This window comes from Mustelus asterias, chromosome 8, assembly GCF_964213995.1.
Source record: "Mustelus asterias chromosome 8, sMusAst1.hap1.1, whole genome shotgun sequence".
Taxonomy (NCBI): domain Eukaryota; kingdom Metazoa; phylum Chordata; class Chondrichthyes; order Carcharhiniformes; family Triakidae; genus Mustelus; species Mustelus asterias.
This window is the reverse complement of record NC_135808.1, coordinates 7,313,496-7,338,495: the sequence shown is the minus strand read 5'-3', so window position 1 is coordinate 7,338,495 and position 25,000 is coordinate 7,313,496. Positions and strand designations below refer to the sequence as shown.

At 44.2% G+C, this 25,000-nt stretch overlaps 1 protein-coding gene and 1 non-coding gene across 2 annotated transcripts; both read right to left on the bottom strand.

The window, feature by feature from the left end:
* Positions 1-368: 368 nt before the first annotated feature.
* LOC144497825 (uncharacterized) lies at positions 369-23,890 on the bottom strand. The gene is made up of 6 exons (XM_078219263.1): positions 23,833-23,890; positions 20,231-20,277; positions 17,802-18,143; positions 9,483-9,611; positions 7,648-7,679; positions 369-1,191 (listed from the first exon to the last, which is right to left on the bottom strand). Exons 2-6 carry the CDS (start codon positions 20,262-20,264, stop codon positions 943-945), a joined length of 786 nt encoding a protein of 261 aa, XP_078075389.1. The 5' UTR covers positions 20,265-20,277; positions 23,833-23,890; the 3' UTR covers positions 369-942.
* LOC144497999 (U1 spliceosomal RNA) lies at positions 4,343-4,502 on the bottom strand. Its single transcript, XR_013498594.1, has one exon. It is a non-coding gene; the product is annotated as a U1 spliceosomal RNA (small nuclear RNA).
* Positions 23,891-25,000: the final 1,110 nt, after the last annotated feature.

Below are 25,000 nucleotides of genomic sequence, written 5' to 3'. Positions count from 1 at the left end.
TAATGTTTACTTAGTAGTGTCACAAGCAGACTTACATTAATACTGCAATGAAGTTATTGTGAAAATTCCCCAGTCGCTACACTCGGGTATACTGAGGGAGAATTTAGCACATCCAATGCACCGAACCAGCACATCTTTTGAACTGTGGGAGGAAACCGGGGCACCCGGGGGAAACGCACGCAGACACGAAGAGAACCTGCAAACTCCGCACACCCGAGGCTGGTATCGAACCTGCGTCTCTGGCGCTGTGAGACAGCCGTGCAGCCACTAGACCACCATGCCTCCCACACCGAGTGGTTGTCTATCGAACTTGGCTGTGCGTTTGCGTATGAATAAACATGAAAATTATTGGCCTCCCGGCTCCTTTTGCAACATTTTAATTCTTCACAGCAATAGATGAGAGAATAACATTATCAGCCTTATCAGCCAACCATACAAATCCGCGAATATTATTTAGAGAAAAGACTTCGTTTAAAGGAAAATAGCTAAGCCAACATCACGAACCCTAAACGAATCACGGACATACTCAACCACCTTCTTACCCGCGAGAGCAACGTATCTGGAGAAAATCTATTCCTCAATATCTCCAGGAAAACTTACGATAGTTAAAGGATTCCTTCATTGGAAAATGATTACGATGACAGGTGTCAAATAGTGAAGACCGTACAAAAAAAGGCAAGCTATCATAATTCGTAGCAGGTTACAATGATCAAAATCAAAATAAAAAGTAAAAGAATAAAAATAAATCGCGTGTTCATGAACTTTTGAGGATAAAAATAACCGCAATATATTGCAAAAATGCGGCTCTCTTTAATTTACAGGAACGGTCTACTGCACCCTACATTTTGTACCAAAGATCATGTTCATTGAAATCTCAACCCTGAACTCACTATTGATGTACTAATTTTCAGCCCTTTCTCTGTCGATCCCATGCCTGAGACATCATTGGCCTACTGGAGGCCGAACCATTCCGTACACTACCGGTTCTTCCATCTGGTTTCGAGATCTCACTGGCGCCCGATTCTTGTTCTTTTTATCAAGACCTGGCCCCACTGCCGCGTACACAACATTGTCTTCGCCTCGGTGAGGCGGGGATCCCGCGACATGATTGTTCGTGCGGTTCCCCGGTCTCTGTGTTTTGGGTTTGGCGATGCGCAGGTCAGCATAAACAACATTGTTTGACGTGTCTCCCTCAAATGAAACAAAATTTAAAAAGAAAGAAACGGAGATGTTAACGCTGCAGTTGCTCAGCATAATAGTGCCATTCCTGACCTAATGTAAAACCGCAGGAAGATGTGTTGAGAAGTTGTGCTCAGAGGTTAGAAGTGCAAGCAGATAGAGTGGCAAAAAATGAAACATTTGTATCAAAGAAAAAGAACAAAGAAAATTACAGCGCAGGAACAGGCCCTTCGACCCTCCAAGCCTGCACCGACCATGCTGCTTGACTTAATTAAAACCCCCTACCCTTCTGGGGACCATATCCCTCTATTCCCATCCTATTCATGTACATGTCAAGACGCCCCTTAAAAGTGACTACCGTATCCGCTTCCACTACCTCCCCCGGCAACGAGTTCCAGGCACCCACTACTCTCTGTGTAAACAATCTGCCTCGTACATCTCCTTTAAACCTGGCCCCTCGCACCTTAAACCTATGCGCCCTAGTAATTGACTCTTCCACCCTGGGAAAAAACTTCTGATTATCCACTCTGTCCATGCCTCTCATAATCTTGTAGACTTCTATCAGGTCTCCCCTCAACCTCCACCACTCCAGTGAGAACAAACCAAGTTTCTCCAACCTCTCTTCATAGCTAATGCCCTCCATAACAGGTAACATCCTGATAAATCTTTTCTGCACCCTCTCCAAAGCCTCCACATCCTTCTGGTAGAGTGGCGACCAGAATTGAACACTATATTCCAAGTGCGGCCTAACTAAGTTTCTATAAAGCTGCAACATGACTTACCAATTTTTAAATTCAATACCCCAGCTGATGAAGGCAAGCATGCCGTATGCCTTCTTGACTACCTTCTCCACCTGCATTGCCACTTTCAGTGACCTGTGTACCAGTACACCCAGATCCCTTTGCCTATCAATACTCTTAAGGGTTCTGCCATTTACTGTATCGAAAGGCCAAACAACAGGGTTACCAAGGCAACAGACTTTCAGGCGTTTGAATCTTTTTGAACCCAGCCAATCAATTTGAATTAGGCAATTAGATGCCAGCAACCTATTAAATTTAAATCTGATGATTTTGGCAACTTAGGACCAATTCCATTGTGAGGGATATTGATATGTCATCACAGGTATAAAAGAAGAGAGCAGCGGGACAAAAGGCAGAGATCAACTGCCGCCTGCTACAGCTCATAGCTCTTAGCTCAACGCCTCATCTCGATAGTAAAAGTACCAAAGAAGAAAGAAGAATAGACAGAGAAGGCCCAGAATTTTCCAAAAGACACAAAAGCTGGTTGTAATTTAGAGAGTGACTAAAATTCTATTTTTTGTTAATGATTGGGAATTGTATTTGATGGAACAATATTCCATTAGCGTCGTGTTTTATTCGGTTTGTTAATTATTTAGCTAATTTGTTCACTGTTATTTGGATAATAAATTGTTACCTGTTGACTTTAGAGAGAGTGTCAGGGAGTTATTTTGACTTAACCACTAAAGGTTGCTGAAGAGCAGGTCACACCACTTCACACCGACTTCGAGTGGTTAGGTGTTAAATTCTCAGATGGGGGCTAAACTTCTGCTTTATAACAGATGTCTTTTGCATCCACTGTTCTCCTGTGTATGGCAGAACAGGAATTCAGAAATAGCTTGAAATCTCAGTAATGAATATTGAAGGGAAGTTCCTTCAAGTTTGCAACTTGCAGTTAAAACGGTTAGTTTTATTGCTATTCTAACGAGGCAGACAGTGGTATTATCCTCGGACTATTAATCCAAAAATACAGCTAATGTTCTGTAGACTATGGTACAAACTTTGTCATCGCAGATGGTGGAATTTGAATTCAATAAAAATAATTATGGAATTAAGAATCTACAGATGACCATGAAAGCATTGTCAATTGTCCGAAAAAGCTATCTGGTTCACTCATGTCTTTTATGGAAGGAAATCTGCCATCCTTACCCGGTCTGGTCTACATGTGACTGCAGAGCCACAGTAGTGTGGTTCACTCTCAGCTGCCCTCAGCAAGCCACCCAGTTGTTCAAGAAGGCAGCTCACCACCACCTTCTCAAGGGGAGCAAGGGATGGGCAATAAATGTTGGCTGGCAAGCGATGCTCATGTCTCACGAGTGAATTAAAAAAATGGCAGTGAGAGAGATCGAGAATATTTTGGATTTTTTAGTCCATCAGTTAGTTGGCCGTGAACGGATTTCTATTGGTTACAAGTATTGTTAAAAGTGCATAGAAACTTTTGACAGTTCTTTATTGATCCCAACCTCTCTTAAATGAGGCCATATATAACCTCTCAGAATTTTTTCGAGTAATCTGTTAGCCAGCGAACTTAGGGTTAGTTTTCTTGAAATAGGGTTTGCTCTTTCGAAACAGAAGGACATGCTACCAGTGCTCCTGTCCTGCAGCATCGCTTCTGCAGCGATTGAAGGTTGGAAAATGAATGTTAGAGCTGATATTTGTTCCTGGCACCCGTTAGAACCCAGGTATACATCTCACCTGGGTCTGGAGACTTATCCACTTACAAGGACTGTAAACAGCTTACTATTTTCTCCCTTACTACGTTTATCTTATCAAATATTTTAGCTCTGTCTCCCTAATTACTTTTTCTGCTCTGTTCCTCTGAGGAAAACAAATGGAAAGTATCCATTTAGAGGCTTGTCCGTGTCACGTCCTTCCAGATGCATTTTAACTTTTTGATCTCTAATTGGCCTTGCTCTTTACTTCGTTGTCCATTTGTTCTTTATGAATAGATAAAACATATTGGGATTTTCCCAGATTCTACTTGCCAATGTTTTGCCGGATCGTTGTTTACCTAAGGTTCATAGAAATCATAGAATCCCGACAGTGCAGAAGGAGGCCACTCGGCCCATCGAGTCTGTATCGACAACAATCCCACCCAGGTCCTATCCCCATCACCCCACACAGTTATCCCACTAATCTCTCTAACCTTGGCATCCCGTGACACTAAGAGTCAATTTAGCATGGCCAATCAACCTGGCCTGCACATCTTTGGAGTGTGGGAGGAAACCAGAGCACACAGAGGAAACTCACGCAGACACAGGGGGAATGTGCAGATTGCACACCTTCAGTGACCCAAGCCAGGAATTGAACCCAGGCCCCTGAAGCTGTGAGGCAGCAGTGCTAACCACTGTGCCACCGTGCCACCCCAAGAGTGTGCAAACGCAGTCCCCTACTACCAGAAATTTTGCAGTCGGGTATCCCGCATTTGGGGACATCACAGGCGTCAGCACACCCGAAGTGCAATGGGCTAACTCGTCCTGGGCGAACCACCTGCTTGATCATAGTTTCACCCCGTCAGGTAAGTATTCTTAAGCATAATCATAGAACTACGGAGTCAATACCGTAAGGAGACAGCCATTAGGCCCATCGAGTCCATGCCTACTCTCTGTAGTGGCATCCAACCATAGGGTTTCTATGATTTCTATGATTTCTATGAGTCCATGCCTACTCTCTGTAGTGGCATCCAACCATTCCCATTCGCCCACTTAAGCCTTGTAGGTTTATTCCCTTCATATTCCTATCCCATTTCCTTTTGAAATCCTTTATCAGCTTTGCTTTCACTTCCCTCCATCTCCCTTAGAGGCTGTGAGTTCCAGGTCATCGTCACTCGCTGCATTAGGAAGTTCTGCCTCATATCCCCTCCCCCTTTCCTGCTCAAGAACTTACATATTCCCTGCAACTTCAGTTGACAGGAACAGCCTTTATTTTCCTCCTTATCTAAATCTGGCAACTCGTGTGCACCTCCATCAAATAGCCCTCTTCAATCACCATGGCTCCAAGGAGAACAACCCCAAATTCTCCAATCTAACCTTGTAACTAAAACCTTTCAACCCTGGAACCATTCCGGTAAATCTCCTTTCTGCATTTCCAAATATCATTTCCGTTCTTGTGAACTATGGTGACCAAAATTGGACACAATTATTATTTATTAGTGTCACAAGTAGGCTTACAATAACACTGAAATGAAGTTACTGTGAGAATCCTCTAGTCGCCACACTCCTGCGCCTGTTCGGGTACACTGAGGGAGAATTATGCATGACCAATGCACCTAACCAGCACGTCTTTCGGACTGTGGAAAGAAACCCATGCAGACATGGGGAGAATATGCAAACTCTGCACAGATAGTGACCCAAGCCGGAAATCGAACCTGGTGCTGTGAGGCAGCAGTGGTAGCCACTGTGCCACCATACTCTAGCATAATCAGAGTGCTATAAAGCTTGACTTCCCTGCTCTCGTATTCAACGCAGCGATACAAGAAGGCCAAAGTCCGATTGCCTTGTCAGTTTCCTCTCAACTTTAACTGCTTATACACATAAACCTGCAATTCTCATTATTTATACTTAATCTCACCCTTGCACTTTCCATGCTCCTGTTTGATTTGTGCAGTACTGGTTTATTGACATCTGAAATTAGCCTTCTTTTTTGCTTCGTCCTACTCTGTATGCTGTGTGTTACACCACTTCAATTTAACTCCCTGTATTCAACGTATCTATTGACAATACTCAATATTGTGTATGCCGTAACAACTGCCCTTTCAACATTTTACACTCCAGTCAAACACCTTTAATATATGTTCTTGTGAAATAGGAGCAGGAATAGGCCATTCGTCCCCTCGAGCCTGATGCGACATTCAATTAGGTCATGGCTGATCTACCTCAGTGCTATTTTCCCGCACGATCCCCACAGCCCTTCGTTTTCTCCAATATACAGACTCTAACCACCTCTGCTGTGCACATACTGAATGACTGAGCCTCCACATTCTTCTGGGGTAGAGAATTGCAAAGTGCAACGCAGTCTGAGGAAAGAAATTCCACCTCATTTTAGTTCGACATGCCCTGCTCCTTACCGCGTACCCTCTGAAACTGAACGATTTAGCTGTAGGCCTCTGCTCAAATTTCTAACCGTAGAGCACCAACTCACTCTTCCACTGGATTGAATTCTATCTGCCTGTGTCCACCCAGTCCACCAGTCTGTTTATGTCCCCTTGAAATCTGAGAACAATCTCTTTCCTGCTCATGTCACCTCTTGTTCTGCAATTTTACCATCGTCATCAATTTGTTTAAAATAATGGTATCAAATAGCAATCAGAAGGATATGTGAGTACCGATTGAATACATTTGCTAATTTTGCTAAATATAATACTCACAAGTGTGATGATGCTGTGCCTTTAAGAAATGTATTTTAATCATGTTCCTAGTAGCATTTTACTGGCACCGTGTTGTCTGCAACCAGTGTCCTTTATTTCTGCTGAGGCAGAATAATAGACATCATGCTAATTTTAATCTGGACCAATGCAGAGTTCTGTGGTTTAGTGGGTCATTTGGGGACTGCTGAGCTTGATTTGAGATTGATCGACAATATATATAATGTGATTAGGGAAAGATATGTTTCAGAAAAAAGTGCAGTTTCAGTTTCGTTTTAGTTGCTGCTCGAAAGAAGGCAATGTCTCTGTCTCTGTCTCTCCCCAGATGCTTGCTGAAAGTTCCAGGACTGGGAAGCCTCAGAGATTTAATCCCACATTTGAAGGACAAATTCACAGTCGGTGTAAAAAGCTTAAAGTCCACTGTTTTTGTGCCAAGTCTAGAGAAATGTGTATGTCTGTGGGGTGATGTTTGACTTGGATCAATATAGATAGCTAGTTGTAAACGTTCATATTGTGCTGTGTTTAACTATTATAATTGGTAAAATTTATGCCAAATATTTTTGTTATATTTTAACTGTGTACTTAAATAAACTTTATTTGACAAAAGCTTCCTAGTGCGTCACTTGAATCATGCCTGGGTTGAAACATCTTATGCTCACCCCACGCCAAAATCAAACGTAAAATTTATTTTCGGGGCTAACTTCATAAAATACTTCGCAGATTCTTGCCTGGGTCTTAACGCAAGAAAGAGACGTCATTCTGGGCATTATGGAGCGGATCCTGCATTTTTCAGAATCAATGTTGTCTTAAAGTTAAGTAGACTTATAAGTCAGATGACTGTGTGATGGAGCTGATAATCTACGGTTTTGATGCAATACTTTCGTCTATGGGCGGCACAGTGGCACAATGGTTAGCACTGCTACCTCACAGTGCCAGGGACCAAGGTTCGATTCCTGGCGTGGGTCACTGCCTGTGTGGAGTTTGCAAATTCTCCCCGTGTCTGCACGGGTTTCCTGTGGGTGCTCTGGTTTCCTCCCACAGTCCAAAGATATGCGGGTTAGGTGGATTTGCCAGGCTAAATTGCCCCTTAGTGTCAGGGGGAGTAGCTAGGGTAAATGCATGGGGTTATGGGGATACGGCGTGGGTGGGATTGTGGTCGGTGCAGACTCGATGGGACGAATAGCCTCCTTCTGTACTGACGGATTCTATGATTCTATGCTGAGATTTCATCCCTGACCTCAATCGAAAGCAAAAGTCTATTAAAAATCTAAATGCTTCTATAATTCTAATGTGGTACATCTTTCTTACCTGTGCTTTATTTCGAGTTCTTGGTGTTCGCTCTGCAAAACGTTTGAAATAAACATATTACATTTATGCGGCGAAGAAGGCAAGTAGAATGAATAGATCAGTTTTTTTCCGGTGAATCAAATAATCGCTCAATAAGGATACGAAGCCAAAATAAAGTTCTACAGTCGGACTTGAATCCTTAACCTTTCACTGCGCAAGCGCGTGTACCATAACGTGAGCTATCGGCTAACTTGAACTGGAGTCCTGAAAATTTTACTGGTCAAGTAATACACAGGCAGAGTTTATTAGCCTGGGAATATGAGTCCACATGTCAATGTGAAATTTAAATTCAGTTAATAAATGGCTATTAAATTGAAAGCTTGTCTCAATAATGATAACCGTGAAACCATCGATTGTGGTAAAAAAAACTCATCTGGTTTGATCATGTCTCTTAGCAATCGTTCTTAGTTCATGTTGTCTTGATGACACCAGACCCACAGCAATGTGTTTGACTCTGAACTGCCACCTGAAATGGCTCGCTGCACTATTCAGATGTACCAAACCGCTGCCAGAAAGTTAATGGACTGCAGTGGTTCACCACCGCCTTCGCAAGGACAATTAGGATGGCCACATGCTGGCCTTACCAGCGACAGCCACATCCCGTGAAAGTATATAAATATATAAAGGAAATAAAACATAATTGCAAGTGCATCTTGATGTTAAACATAAAGTAATCAGTTACAATCTACTTCTTAGCTCGAAAGGCATTGTGGCGCTTTACTGTGCATGCCATGCTACAAACTGGAAACAAATAAACTAGTAGCAGGAATAGGCCATTCGGCCCTTCGAGCCTATTCCACAATTCAATATGATCATGGCTGACCTTCTATCTCAATATTCCTGTTTCTTCCCTACACCTCTTCATCTTCAGCTTCATGCATGTGAACCGTAGCACCGATAGTGCTCTCATAAGCCTATGCCCAAGCATAGAGCATAGTTGTAAACTCATTAATTGTTGCTGATTTTGGAGGTTGTCCTCAAGGTTAGCACTGCCGTCAGCTGCTGTAATATTCAGCAATGAGCAACTGCCCTCTCTCGACAATTTCTCAATGCCAACCGCATTAGAAGGTTGTGAGCTCACGCCCCACTCCACAACTTTCAACACAAAATCTGACACTGCAGAAGGAGCGCTCCAGTGTCGGAGGTGCCGTATTTGGGGATGTGAGGTGAATTGAAGTCTAGGATGACCCTCTTGCTCCAGGATCTTTTAATATGAATGTAAACGATCATTGCCGACGGGCAGAGGAGTTACCACCACCGCTCCCCCACCATCAAACTCACCTCCCACTCCCATTCAGTCCCGCAGCCAATATTGATTACTGAAGCAAAAGCCCATGGCCAAAGTATCTGATCATGATCACATTCTTGTAGTTAACAGCCTGCCTTGTCGACTTCCCCACAGTACATTGTGCAAGATATAGTTCTTGGGGCTAAAGGGACCAAGGGATATGGGGGGGAGGGCGGGGTGAGGATATTAATTTTGATGATCAGCCGTGATCAAAATGAATGGCGGAGCGGGTTCTGAGGGCCGAATGGCCTACTTCAGCTTCTATTTCATTATTATGAAACTATTTCATTAGTTGTAAGGTGCTCATCAGTTCCAGAAATGCTTTGCACGTGAAGATGTCGCTGGCATGGTCACAGGCCATTCGGCCCAAAACGATGCAAGCTCTCTTTTTCTTTGTGAAATTGTGCAATCGATGTGTAGTAGCACCCTCGCATCTCCAGCCAAGGCTGCTTTCAATCCCTAAATATGCCCAATCACTATTCGCCACGATAAGACATATATGAATTACCTTGACACTTGTTGCGGCTCAAGAAGATAAGGATGGCGATTAGGAGAAGCACCAATGTAGTGACCACCAACGCTGAAGACAAAGCGATCAACTTTTGCTTTGAAGCTTCTTCCTTGCTCTCGGCCTGACCTGGGGAATATGAAAGGATTACTAACAATAACATCCTAGTTAGCTTTTCAATGTACTGAGCAACATGTTTGGCTCACTGTAAAGTCAGTTTTTAAAAAGTAAATCATATGTTTTAACTGTTTAGTTCCCTTTTCAATGACAATGTATTTGTTTGATTTGATTTGATTTATCATTGTCACATGTTTTGGGGCACAGTGAAAACTGTTGATTCTTGCACGCTATGGACAAAACATACGTTCATAGGGTGCATAGGGGAGAAGGAAAGGAGAGAGTGCAGAATGTAGTATTACAGTCATAGCTAGGGTGTAGAGAAAGATCAGGTGCCCCTTTGCGTTCTGCCGAGTTATATAAGAACAAAGAACAAAGAACAAAACAGCACAGGATCAGGCCCTTCGGCCCTCCAAGCCCGTGCCGCTCCCTGGTCCAAACTAGACCATTATTTTGTATCCCTCCATTCCCACTCCGTTCATATGGCTGTCTAGATAAGTCTTAAACGTTCCCAGTGTGTCCGCCTCCACCACCATGCCTGGCAGCGCATTCCAGGCCCCCACCACCCTCTGTGTAAAATATGTCCTTCTGATATCTGTGTTAAGCCTCCCCCCCTTCACCTTGAACCTATGACCCCTCGTGAACGTCACCACCGACCTGGGGGAAAGCTTCCCACCGTTCACCTTATCTATGCCTTTCATAATTTTATACACCTCTATTATGTCTCCCCTCATCCTCCGTCTTTCCAGGGAGAACAACCCTAACAAGCCCAAGATTATATGAATAAATCTACCTGTGAGTGTGTGTGAGATGTAGGATCTACAATGTTGTACCAACACGAAGCTAGCCCGAATCCAATTAACTTTGGATAACTGAGTATGCCCCTTGGCGAAGAAGCTGTGATATAGAATACAAATTCATGCACATGCAATGACTGTCCGATATAACTATGGATGAAGAGGTACCTGTGCATGCATGTTTGCGTTTCAACACCAAGTCAAGGTTGTACTATTTGTCGTAATCGGTTTGAAATGGAACAGGGAATTCACATAAACTTTGACCAGTCTGAACAAGAACAATGCTAACAAAAAACATTTCTCTCATTTTGATTCGTGCCAATGCAGGAAACATAGAAAATAGGACCAGGAGTAGGCCATTCAGTTCGGTGAGCCTGCCCTGCTATGAAGTAAGATAATGGCTGACTTTCTATCTCAACGCCTTACTCCAGTGCTCTCCCCATACCCCTGACATCCTTAGAGTCTTGAAATCTATTTCCTTTCTAACGTTTCTCGGTCTCCACTGACCTTCTGTTGTAAAGAGCTCCACAGGTTCATCACCCTCTGAGCGAAGACACTTCTATTCACCTCAGTCCTAAATGACCTATCTCAAATCCTGAGACTGAGATCCCTGCAGCCATAAGAATTATCAAACCTGCAGCCAATCTGTCCAGCCCTGTCAAAATGTTGTACATTTCAATGAGAGCCCCTCTCATTCTTTTCAATTTCAGTGAATACGGGCGCAATTGACCAAATCTTTCCTCATGCGCCAATCCTGTCATCTGAAGAATCAGTCTGATGACCTTTCACTGCACTCCCTCTAAGGCAATTGTATCATTTCTTAAATAAGTACTCATAAACTGCACACAATACTGCAAGTGTGGACTCATTGAGGTCTTGTAAAGCAGCAATACGACATCCTTGCTCCTGTACTCAAAACCTTTTGCAATGAAGGCCAACATGCCATTTGCCTTCATAACCCGTTGCTGTACCTGCAAGCTAGCTTTCAATGGGTGGTGAACTAGGTCGCCCAGGTCTCTGTCATCAACGTTTGCCAATCAGTCACCATTTGAATAATATTCTGCCATTCTGTTTCTTCTTTCGAAGTGAACAACTTCATATTTACGCACGTAATACTGCATTTGCCATGTATTTTCCAATTCACACAACTTGATTAAGTTACCACTAAGCCTCCTAACATCCTCGTCACTACTCAACTTCCCACTACACCTCTCTTTATCAACAAATTATGGAAAGATTACTTTAAGTTTCCGCATTCATACCATTGGTTCCTTCATCCAAATCATTGGTGTACCTAGAGAATAGTTAGGGCCTATGAATTGATCTCGGTGAGTCTTCACTAGTTACTGCCCGCTACATCGAAAAAGACCCATTTATTCCTATTTTCTGTTTCCTTTCTGCGAACGAATTCTCAACAATCCCGTTTCCCCCAATCCCATATGTTTCAATTTTGTACACTAATCCCCTTTGTGGGACTTTACCAGAAGCTTTCTGAAATTTCCTTTTCATAAATCCATATAGAACATAGAACATAGAACATAGAACATTACAGCGCAGAACAGGCCCTTCGGCCCACGATGTTGCACCGACCAGTTAAAAAAAAAAACTGTGACCCTCCAACCTAAACCAATTTCTTTTCGTCCATGAACCTATCTACGGATCTCTTAAACGCCCCCAAACTAGGCGCATTTACTACTGATGCTGGCAGGGCATTCCAATCCCTCACCACCCTCTGGGTAAAGAACCTACCCCTGACATCGGTTCTATAACTACCCCCCCTCAATTTAAAGCCATGCCCCCTCGTGCTGGATTTCTCCATCAGAGGAAAATATTGACATTGTCTAATCCCTTTTATATTCTCCAGCCGTTCTGTTATTGCGTCCTTCATAATAGACTCCAGCATCTTCCCAGTTTCGTACCTGAAACTAACTTGTGTATTTTCTCCCTCGCTCATTTTGTAAATAACAAGGTTACATGTGGGACCCTTCAATCTGCCAGGATTGTCCAGAATCTGCAGAATTTTGGTGATGACAACCAACACATGCATCATTCCCATAGCCAGCACCTTTGTTACCCTAGCATGTAGATTATCAGGTCCTAGGGATTTTTTGGTTTTCTTCCCATTAATTGCTCTGACACTAAATGTTCTAGTATTGCTAATTCCCTCAATGTCTTCCTTCTCACTACAATCTAGATTCCTTAGCATTTCTGGAAGTTTATTTGTGTCTTCCCCCAAGGAGACAAGAAAAATGTACTTGTTTGATTGCTCTACTGTTTCCTTCTTCTCTGTTATAAGTTCTACTCTTTCTGACTGTAAGGGACCTACATTTGTCTTCATTATTCTCTTTCTTTTTATATGCTTGCAGAAGCTTTGAGTGTCCACTTTTATGTTGTCTGCAGGTTTACTTTCATACTCCATTCCCCCTTAGTCAAACTCTTAGACGTCTTTGCGGAATATTGAATTTTTCCTAATCCTCCAGCTTGCTACTTTTTCTAGCAAAGTAATAGGACTCCTGTTTGGATCTAATATTATCCTTGGCAGTGGCATATTTTGGCCACTTTTCTTGTTTTGTTTTTGCACCAGAAAGAGATATATAACGGCTGCAATGCATACCTTATTTCCTTAAGTATTAGCCATTGCCTAGCCACGATCATGTCTTTTAATGAAGTTCCACAATCTACCGAGCCAACTCATAGGAACGATAGAAACCATAGAATCCCTACAGTGCAGAAGGAAGCCATTCGGCCCATCGAATTTGCACCAGCCACAATTGCACATAGCCCCTATCTGCACAGCTTCACTCATTTAGCCTGCTAGTCCCCCTGAAACTGAGAGTCAATTTAGCTTGGCCAATCAACCTAACTCGCACATCTTTCCACCTTAATGAAGAATTCTGTCATGGTACCGATACTGTTCGCTAAATGACCACTCACAAGAAAATGATTAATTAACCGATTGTCACTGTATAATTACAAATCTATGATGACATGTTTCCTTGGTGCTTCCTAGTTGAACATACTGGTCAACAAAACTCGTACACACTCCAGGAATTCATATGCCACAGTATTGTAGCTGATTTGCTTTGCCCAATCAAAGTGTAGATTATTAACATTCGTCCATGTGGTGTAGGCTTCCATCTCATTGCCCTTCTCACATTGCCCTTCAACAGTGTGGTCTGCGGAACCATCTAGAATCATAGAATCCTGGAGAAGGAGGTCATTCGGCCCAGCGAGTCTGCACTGACCATAATCCCACACAGGCCCTCTCCACATAAATCTACTCTAGCTAGTCTCCCTGACGCGAAAGGGAAATTTACCGTGGCCAATCCATCTAACCTGCAAGGGAGGACTATGGCTGGAAACCGGAGCACCCGGAGGAAACCCGTGCAGACACGGGCCGAATGTGCAAACTCCACACAGACAATGACCCAAGCTGGGAATCGAACCCGGGTCCCTGGCGCTGTGAGGCAGCAGCGCTAACCACTGTGCCACCGTCTCGTGTCTTTAGACTTGTCTTTTTAACATTTCTACACATTTTCTGTACCTTCATCTCATGGACTTAGGGAATGGGGTCCAGAAACCTATCAGCCATGATCAAATGGCGGTGCAGACTCGATGGGTCGAATGGCCTAATTCTGCTCCTATACCTTATGGTAATATGGCGCTCTATCTCAGATGCTGCAGGGCCGCAATGGTCAACATCGATAGGGAGGCAGTAAACCATGGAGGAATTTGAATACAGGAATGAAGATTTCAAAATGCTCATGAAGGGCCGTCAATCAAATTTAGCAAGGATAGGAATGAATGGTGAATGGGGTTGTGAGCAAGTTAAGTTAGGAAACGAAATCTATAGGTAACGATGCATGGACGAGGATTTCCGCAGCACGGAGGCTAAGGTAGAGTTAGGGCGTGGGATATAAGGCAGATAGATATGTGCAATCTTCGTGATGGTACGAAAGGATGGTCAGAAACCAAATATGAGGTCCAACACGGCACCCAAGTTGGGAAATGTCTGACTCAGTTTGAGAGAATTACCCCCAATTGAGACAGTGGATATGAAGATGAGATTGTGGCGGGGAGAGAAAACGATGGCATCAACCTTCCCAATGGTCCGTTGCCGAAAATGTCTGGTCATCCAATTTCAGTGATAAGAAACAACTCGCTTGAATAGTAGAAGAAGCGATGACATGTTGCTCCCACCCCGCACACCACCTGGATGGAAAGACGACTGGCTCCACGCCGACCATCCCAACAGCCATAATGCACTGCTGGGCTCTTTACCCAGGGCTGAGTGGGCCACCCGTTCATCATTGTACCCAATACATCCAATTACATTGGCCCTGAGCTCTATCAGTCTCGACAAAGCCAGGAAGGCGTGAATCGCAGCTACCTGGACTGCAGATACGCACACAAACCCCAGTGCCTTCGGAGAAAGTAATTCCAGGGTCTTGGTTCAAAAGGGTTTGGTAGTGTTCGGGGCAGGGGTCACTGTGCGGTAGGGGGGTGGGGGCGGGGGGGAGGGTGGATTTCAGAGAGGGAGCGGGTAGGAGGAAGATGGGCGCAATGTTCAATCTAGGAGGCCGCCCCTGTATTGGCCTTTAGTCCATTTCAGGGTAAAAACCGGACTTTCAGTTCCCGCCCTTCTGCCCACGCCAAACGCATTATTACATAGAACAGTACAGCACAGGACAGGCCCTTCGGCCCACGATGTTGTGCCGACCTTCATCTGAAACCAAGATCAAGCTATCCCACTCCCTATCATCCTGGTGTGCTCCATGTGCCTATCCAATAACCGCTTAAATGTTCCTAAAGTGTCTGACTCCACTATCACTGCAGGCAGTCCATTCCACACCCCAACCACTCTCTGCGTGAAGAACCTACCTCTGATATCCTTCCTATATCTCCCACCATGAACCCTATAGTTATGCCCCCTTGTAATAGCTCCATCCACCCGAGGAAATAGTCTTTGAACGTTCACTCGATCTATCCCCTTCATCATTTTATAAACCTCTATTAAGTCTCCCCTCAGCCTCCTCCGCTCCAGAGAGAACAGCCCCAGCTCCCTCAACCTTTCCTCATAAGACCGACACTCCAAACCAGGCAGCATCCTGGTAAATCTCCTCTGCACTCTTTCCAGCGCTTCCACATCCTTCTTATAGTGAGGTGACCAGAACTGCACGCAATATTCCAAATGCGGTCTCACCAAGGTCCTGTACAGTTGCAGCATAACCCCACGGCTCTTAAACTCCAACCCCCTGTTAATAAAAGCTAACACACTATATGCCTTCTTCACAGCTCTATCCACTTGAGTGGCAACCTTTAGAGATCTGTGGATATGGACCCCATGATCTCTCTGTTCCTCCACAGTCTTCAGAACCCTACCTTTGACCCTGTAATCCACATTTAAATTAGTCCTACCAAAATGAATCACCTCACATTTATCAGGGTTAAACTCCATTTGCCATTTTTCAGCCCAGCTTTGCATCCTATCTATGTCTCTTTGCAGCCTACAACACCCCTCCACCTCATCCACTACTCCACCAATCTTGGTGTCATCAGCAAATTTACTGATCCACCCTTCAGCCCCCTCCTCTAAGTCATTAATAAAAATCACAAAGAGCAGAGGACCAAGCACCGATCCCTGCGGCACTCCGCTAGCAACCTGCCTCCAGTCCGAAAATTTTCCATCCACCACCACCCTCTGTCTTCGATCAGACAGCCAGTTACCTATCCAATCGGCCAACTTTCCCTCTATCCCACACCTCCTTACTTTCATCATAAGCCGACCATGGGGGACCTTATCAAACGCCTTACTAAAATCCATGTATATGACATCAACCGCCCTACCTTCATCAACACACCTAGTTACCTCCTCAAAAAATTCTATCAAATTTGTGAGGCACGATTTGCCCTTCACAAATCCGTGCTGACTATCCCGGATTAATCCGCATCTTTCTAAATGGTCGTAAATCCCATCCCTAAGGACCTTTTCCATCAATTTACCAACCACCGAAGTCAGACTAACCGGTCTATAATTACCAGGGTCATTTCTATTCCCTTTCTTAAACAGAGGAACAACATTTGCCACTCTCCAGTCCTCTGGCACCATCCCCGTGGACAGCGAGGACCCAAAGATCAAAGCCAAAGGCTCTGCAATCTCATCCCTCGCCTCCCAAAGAATCCTAGGATACATTTCATCAGGCCCAGGGGACTTTTCGACCTTCAGTTTATTCAAAACTGCCAATACATCCTCCCTCCGAACATCTATTTCCTCCAGCCTATTAGCCTGTAACACCTTCTCTTCCTGAAAAACATGGCCCCTCTCCTTGGTGAACACTGAAGAAAAGTATTCATTCATCACCTCGCCTATCTCTACTGATTCCATACACAAGTTCCCACCACTGTCCTTGACCGGCCCTAACCTCACCCTGGTCATTCTTTTATTCCTCACATAAGAGTAAAAAGCCTTGGGGTTTTCCTTGATCCGACCCGCCAAGGACTTCTCATGTCCCCTCCTAGCTCTCCTCAGCCCCTTTTTCAGCTCGTTCCTTGCTAACTTGTAACCCTCAGTCGAGCCATCTGAACCTTGTTTCCTCATCCCTACATAAGCTTCCCTCTTCCTTTTCACAAGACATTCCACCTCTTTTGTGAACCACGGTTCCCTCACTCGGCCATTTCCTCCCTGCCTGACAGGGACATACCTATCAAGGACACCCAGTATTTGTTCCTTGAAAAAGTTCCACTTTTCATCAGTGCCTTTCCCTGACAGTTTCTGTTCCCATCTTATGCCCCCTAATTCTTGCCTAATCGCATCATAATTACCTCTCCCCCAATTGTAAGCCTTGCCCTGCCGTCCGGCCCTATCCCTCTCCATTGCAATAACAAAAGACACCGAATTGTGGTCACCATCTCCAAAGTTCTCTCCCACAACCAAATCTAACACTTGGCCCGGTTCATTTCCCAGTACCAAATCCAATGTGGCCTCACCCCTTGTCGGACTATCCACATATTGTGTCAGGAAACCCTCCTGCACACACTGCACAAAAAGTGCCCCATCCAAACTATTTGACCTACAAAGGTTCCAATCAATATTTGGAAAGTTAAAGTCCCCCATGACAGAAAGAAAAATCAGACACTCTCACATACAATTTGCACATTTAACTCTATGCCCCAGGTTAATGTGGAAATAACTTTGAAATATATGCTTTAATGGAGTACAAGTCAAACAAATAATTAATATGGAATTGGATAAATGAGCATTAATCTCCATGTATTCAAAATGAACACATTCCTCATGACTATTATCTCAGAATTACAGAGTGGATATTGTAGGAATAATTAGTTTTATCTGTTATTGAAAAGAATAAATGTAAAGAAAGGCGGATGGGAGCACATAGGAACGTACCTTTAACAGTTACCTGTGTGCCCATTCCGGCTCCTTTGCCAAATTCCGGCGAATCCACTTCACAATAATATATCCCGGAATCATTCCGATTTGCCTCCATGACTGTAATTTGGCTGATGTTTAAAAATTGTCCGTGTTTCTTCAAAACTCGGCCTACAAATTCTTCAGATGTGTTCGTAACGCAACTCTTTTCATGACCTGATGCTTGCTTGTACCAGCTGAATCCAAAGACTGGTGACACGTTTGACGCAGTAAATGTGCAGGACATTTGAAATTGCCCTCCTTCTATTACGTCGATAATACCTGGGCTTTGAGTTACTTTGACGTCGGCAACAGCAACAGCTGTAATGCAGAGACTCCAGTTTTACTTGTTAGACAAACCTACTCCTCTCCTCAAACTACTGTCCTGCCACCTTGCCAATAATTCATCTGCGGCTAATGGCAAAATCAAACAAAGAATCCTTACTCACATCCCTTGACTTTCAGCAGGAAGATGACCATTGAATTTTCTATCATGAACCATTTTGGTGGGAACAATTCATTATTCCTCTGCAGCCTTTAACCCTGAGCAATTTCGTGGGATCAAAATCACATCCAAGTTCGCGTCTGAGCATGCGCATTCTAGATGTTGTCATCTCCTTGATGCCCATTGAGCCAGTCTGAGACTGTTAAAGGCTAATACAAGTACAATACTGCGATTTCTGGAAATCTGACATAAAAGCACAAATGCTGAATAAACTCGGCAGATCTGGCAGCATCTCCGGGGAGGGAAACAGGAGGCATCGTTGCGAGTCCAACGACGCCCCCTACAATGGACTAGAAACGCTTAATGTGTCCATAACCACAGATGCGACCAGACCTGCTCAGTTTATCCAGAGTTTTCTGTTTTTATTTGTGTTACAGGTCAATGTTAAAAGTCCTGTTCGCAGAGACCTCCCGGCACTTCTCTACTCATTTCATGAGAAGTGGTGGTGAACATGTTACGAACAGCACCAGACAACTCTAAATGTCAGGTGCCAACCTGGTGTCGAAACAACACAGGCAAGCTAAACGATAGAAGCAGCATGTTATGAATACTGATCTATCCAAAACTAACGGATCACATCCAACCTCTGCAGAGTTGCCCCAACCACTCGTGAATGGCTGTGAGTGATTAAATAATTAACAGGGGAAGGAGGTTCTCTAAACGTCCCCCATCCTCAATAACAGGGAATCCGGCGAGCGAGTGAGTACAAAGGAAATGGTGGAAGCATTTGTAACCATCTTTAATCAGGCGGCACGGTAGCACAGGGTTAGCACTGCTGCTTCACAGCGCTAGGGACCCGGGTTGGATTCCCGGCGTGGGTCACTGTCTGTGTGGAGTCTGCACATTCTCCCCGCGTCTGCGTGGGTTTGCACCGTGTACTCCGGTTTTATCCCATAGTCTGAAAGGCGTGCTGGTTAGATGCATTGACCTGAGCAGGTGCCGGACTGTGGCGACTAGCTGAATTTCACAGTAACTTCATTGCAGTGTTAATGTAAGCCTTACTTGTGACTAACAAATAAATAAAGTTTAATGAGCTGTTCAGAGTGGATGATCCATCCCGGCTTGTTCCTGACGTTCACGAAATCGGAGATTTTGCTTCAAATTACTCGATTCACTTCACATAACAAGAAATTGCCGAAAGCCCTGAATATGGCACAAGATGTGGGACCTGATCACATTCAGACCGCAGTTCTGTTGAATTGTGTTCCAGAACTGATCATACTACAAGAACACAGGAATCGTGAGCAGGAGTACGCCACTCGGTCTCTTGAACCTTCTCCATCATTCAATAATATCATGGCTAATCTAAGTGTGGACTGAACAGCACGTTATTGTCTGTCCATCGTAGCACTTGACTCACTTAGTGATCAACAATGTGTCAACGTGAGCCTAGAACATAATCAATGACACATACTCTGGAGGGTAGAATTTCACAGATTAGAGGCCCACTGAGAGAAAATGATGTTCCCCTTACTCTTATCGTAGAATCGTAGAATCCCTACAATGCAGAGGAGGCCATTCGGCCCATCGAGTCTACACCGACTCTCCTGCAGAGCATCTTACCCTAGCCCTCCCTCCTGCCCCATCTCCGTAACCCCCCACATTTCCCTTGGCTAATTCATCCTTAAAAGAAAAGGGCATCAGGCGCCTGGTAATTCCAGTACCTTTATATCCCCACCCTGGCTTGGACGTATATACCCATTGTGCTGCTTTGAAAGCCTGGAACACCTTCCTAACAACACAGTGGGTGTTACTAAACTACAAAGAACTGTAGCAGTTCAACTTAACGGTTCGCCAACAACGTCTCAAGGACAATTGGTATGCAATAAATGTTGGCCTTTTTGGTGAAGCCCACTTCCCATTAACAAATGTAACAAGAAATGCAACTAAGTTCAAGACTTACCAGAAATTAGCAGTACACCCATAACTGGATACATGTTTCAATTTTGCCTGTGAATGCAATAAAGAAGACAAGAGTTGCAACAATTTTTATTTGCATTCAGTTTTGCTGCCATAATTAAACGTTCTTTACACGTGACAATGCATGCCTTTGCTCAACGCTTTATCTCCAATTTGGTCGTTCATTTGTTTACAAATTTAGTTTTGCATTTATGGAGGAGACATTTTGCGACGTTCCCGTACTCGTCCGCTTTAGATTAGAGCAAAAGCTGCACAAACCCAGGGAGGAAATGGAAACACGCCAGGAGGGGCACAATCAAACACGAGCTGGATCGGCCCAATGGTTCGTTTCCTAATCATAATATGTACATATTTAGACAAGAAGCTGCCATTCCTAGGATTTCCATCACAGTTAGGATGATGAAAAGAGCACGCAAACTTAACTTTATACCCATATGTTTTTCATGATATTGTATTATCAGATTCTCGACCTGAATGCTCAGTAGTATAATCATAGAATCCCTACAGCACAGAAAGAGGCCATTTGGCCCACCGTGTCTGCACCGACCACAATCCCACCCAGGCCCTACCCCCACACATTTACCCGCTAATCCCTCTAACCTACGCATCTCAGTACAGGAAGGGGCAATTTTAGCATGGCCAATCAACCTAACCCGCACATTTTTGGACTGTGGGAGGAAACCGGAGCACCCGGAGGAAACCCATGCAGACACGAGGAGAATGTGCAAACTCCACACAGACAGTGAGCCAAGCCGGGAATCGAACCCAGGTCCCTGGAACTGTGAAGCAGCAGTACTAACCACTGTGCTACCGTGCCGTATCTATAAGGATGGACAGTTTGAGCCTACACGTAGTGGAGAATGAGAGTTGATCTTCTTGAAACATATACGATCCTGAGGCACCATAATAGGCCACAAAACGGGAAGATGTTTTCACTTCTGGGAGAAACTAGTACTAAAGGACGCAGTTTAAGGATAAAGTGATGTTTGAGACGGAGATACTGAGCATCGCAGCCCCCCCCCCAAAGTATATGAAATTCGCTTGCCAAAGCACAGTGGAGGCTGGGTCGTTGAATCCAATCAAGACACAGTTAGAGGGGTTTTAGATAGATAAGGGAGTCAAGAGCTATGAGGGAAGGTCGGCAATGATAGGGAGTGGGATAGATTGATCTTGGCTTCGGAAAAGGTTCGGCACAACATCGTGGGCAGAAGGGTCTGTACTGTGCTGTACTGTTCTATGTTCTCTGTGGAGTTGAGATCCCTATCAAGATTAGACACGATTTATTGAATGGTGGAGCAGTTTCGAATGACTGAATAGTGTATTTCTGCTCTTGGATCTTATCATAGAATGCCTACAGAGCAGAAGGAGGCCCATTCAGCATACACTGCTTCTCTCACAGGGTATCCTACCAAGGAACTCTCCCCCGCCTATCACCGTAACTCCACACATTTACCATGGCGAATCCACCTAACCTGCACATCTTTGGACTGTGGGAGGAACCCGGAGCACCGAACGGAAACCTACTCAGAAGCACGCACGCTCCACTCAGTCACCCAAGGCCAGAATTGAACCTGGATTCCTAGCGCTGTGAGGCAGCAGTGCAAACCACTGTGCCACTGTGCTAACCGTGTTCTTATGCTTAGTTAACTGGACGAACATTTCATATAGAGCGGTGTTTTCAACATCCAGATCTAGCGTCAGGACAGCAGAAATTGTTCCCCTTGTTATTCTTCCGATAACTTTTTAGCATTCCTCACATTCACCTGAAAGTGCGAATTAGCCGCACATTTAAAAAAAAGGGCACCTTTTTTGATGTGGACATCGCTGGCTGGGCCAGCATTCATTGTCCTTCCCTAACTGTCCAGAATTTCAGGGGACATTTGAGAGTCAACAACATTGCTCTGGGTCTGGAGTGACATGTAGGCCAGACCGGGTAAGGATGGCAGATTTCCTTCCCTAAAGGACATTAGTGAGCCAGATGGGTTGTGGCGACAATGGATATTGGTTTCTCGATCAATATTAGAGTTTTAATTCCAGATTAGTGAATTCAAGTTTCACCATCTAACGTGGTGGGATCTGAGCCCGGGCCCACAAATATCATCCTGAGTTACGAGTCGAGTGACGATACCACTACGCCACTTCCCCCCCCCCCCCCCTACCCCCGACACACGTTCCTGCCTTAGAGTATTTGCCTTGAATTTTGTGGCCAAGTAGGACTTCAACCCATCACCTTCTCATTCAGCGGTGAAAGGTTTCGAAACCATAACTTGTGGCGAATATTCGATTCTAGCGACTTCAGTAGGCCCGACTATCCGGCATGTGGTATATAAGTGAACTTATGTAATTCCGTGTGTTCTGAGTCTCAGATAGTCGTTTATTTCCTTTATTGTAGGTTCGAGTCCAAGGGCGCATTGGAGAAGCTTGGTGAGATGGACGCGAAACCCGGAACTCTTGTAAGACATGTTTTAACAGAGGTCTAAAAGAGAGTCACAACGCTAGAAAGGCGGAAGTGTTTCAGACAGGGAATTTAAAGCCAAGGAGAAAGACACCAACAACTGTGTCCTCGTGCTGAGTTGGGGGCGAAGTGTGGTGCAAATTAGAGACAAGGAAATGATGAGATGGCCACGTAGAGCTAAAGGATCACTTTGGGTTATGGGCAGACTTAGAAATAGGGTGACGAATTTCTGATTCGAGTTATTGGTGAACCGAGGTGCAGTAAAAGTCAATACAGAACGGAACCCGAACAGTCCCTGTCAAAACTGCTGCATAAATGTATGTGTGTGCGCGTACATCTATTCATTTACGGGATATGGGTGACTCTGGCAAGACCAATATTTCTTACCCACTCCTAAATGCCTTTGAGAGGGTGGTAGGATTAATCTGCTCATATACGCATGAGCATTCAGCGTTGACTTAAAACACTAATTAACAGTGTATTAAATGAAAGCACGAACAGTAGAAACACATCAATTAAGGAAGTGGCTGAGTATGAAGGTGACTAGACAAAACATTTCGGAGAAAGCAGCTAATGCTCTGAAGAGGAGGCACACAGACTCGATACGTTAACTGTATTTTTCTCTCTCCACAGATGATGCCACACCCGCTGAATTTTTTCCTGCACTTTCCGTTTCTATTTTATATTTTCAGCATCCGCAGTGTATTGCTTTAATTGTAATGCTCTGGGAACATAGTTACAGCTTATATTCAATAAATTAATTCGAACATTCTGGAATGTAATGTTTTTTCAGTGATGATGACCATGAGTCTATCGTCGTATTGTCGTTAAAATCCATCTACATCACTAATGTCCGTTCGGGAAGAAAATCCACCATCTTTACCCGTTCTGATCTACATGTTGGCCGAAACCCTTCGGGTTTTGGTTGACTCTTAAGTTCCCTTTGACATGGCCTCGTGAGCCTCTCACTCCAACGGAAATTACCGAAGGGCAACAAATGCTCGCCTTACCTTCCATTTCCCCCCATTTTAAAATCGATTTTAACGATAAGAACAGTAAAAAGACATGCAGTTAAATTCTGAACATGACTTCTGCTTTACTAAGGAACAGAACGATAAAAATCTACTTACTGTAACTTGACAGAGAAATGTACAGTCGACTTCTGCAAATATTTTCCCCCTGTACTGTAAAAGAATTACTTGTGGTACAAATACGGGAAGCATGACGTCTTACAGCAATTAAAGAGGCGTGTCAGCATTTTCTTGAAGAACAAGAAAGGAGGATTCGGAACTGAAATTCACGGCAAGTGCAGACAACATGGCACAATAACTCCATATGGAGTATCAATGAACAGAATAGAATAGGATCGGGATCCCCTAGAGCGATTAAGATTATTCCAAGCAATAAATGACACTGACAGTATAACGGAGTACAACGTTGGCAAATGCGAAGTTATTCACTTTGGAAGAAATAATAGCAAATTGGATTATTATTTAAATGGAAAAAAATTACAACATGCTCCTGTGCAAAGGGACCTGGGGGTCCTTGTGCATGAGTCGCAAAAACTCAGTCTGCAAGTACAGCAGGTGATCAAGAAGGCAAATGGGATGTTGGCATTTATCGCGAGGGGGATAGAATATAAAAGCAGATAAGTCTTGCTGCATCTGTACAAGGCATTGGTGAGGCCGCAGCTGGAATACTGTGTGCAGGTTTGGTCCCCTTACTTGCTAAAGGATATATTGGCCTTGGAGGGAGTGCAGAGAAGGTTCACCAGGTTGATACCGGAGATGAGGGGTGTAGATTATGAGGAGAGATTGAGCAGATTAGGTTTGTACTCGTTGGAGTTTAGAAGGCTGAGGGGTGATCTTATAGAGGCATATAAGATAATGAAGGGGCTGGATAGGGTAGAAGTGGAGAGATTCTTTCCACTTAGAAAGGAAACCAGAACTAGAGGGCACAGCCTCAAAATAAAGGGGGGTCAGTTTAGGACAGAGTTGAGGAGGAACTTCTTCTCTCAGAGGGTGGTGAATCTCTGGAATTCTCTGCCCACTGAAGTGGTGGAGGCTACCACGTTGAATATGTTTAAGTCACGGATAGATGGATTTCTGATCGGTAAGGGAATTAAGGGTTATGGGGAGTAGGCGTATAAGTGGAACTGATTCACTTCACATCAGCCATGATCTTACTGAATGGCGGGGTAGGCTCGAGGGGCTAGATGGCCTACTCCTGCTCCTATTTCTTATGTTCTTATGTTCTTATGACACTGACACTGGTTAGGTGCATTGGCCATGCTAAATT

Coding starts and splice junctions, on each gene's coding strand:
- LOC144497825 (XM_078219263.1), bottom strand. CDS start 20,264: ATGTATCCAGTTATGGGTGTACTGCTAATTTCTG. Junction 9,612..17,801: donor CACACAGGTAACTGTTAAAG/GTACGTTCCTAT, acceptor CATATTCCCCAG/GTCAGGCCGAGAGCAAGGAA. Junction 7,680..9,482: donor GAGCCGCAACAAGTGTCAAG/GTAATTCATATA, acceptor AACGTTTTGCAG/AGCGAACACCAAGAACTCGA.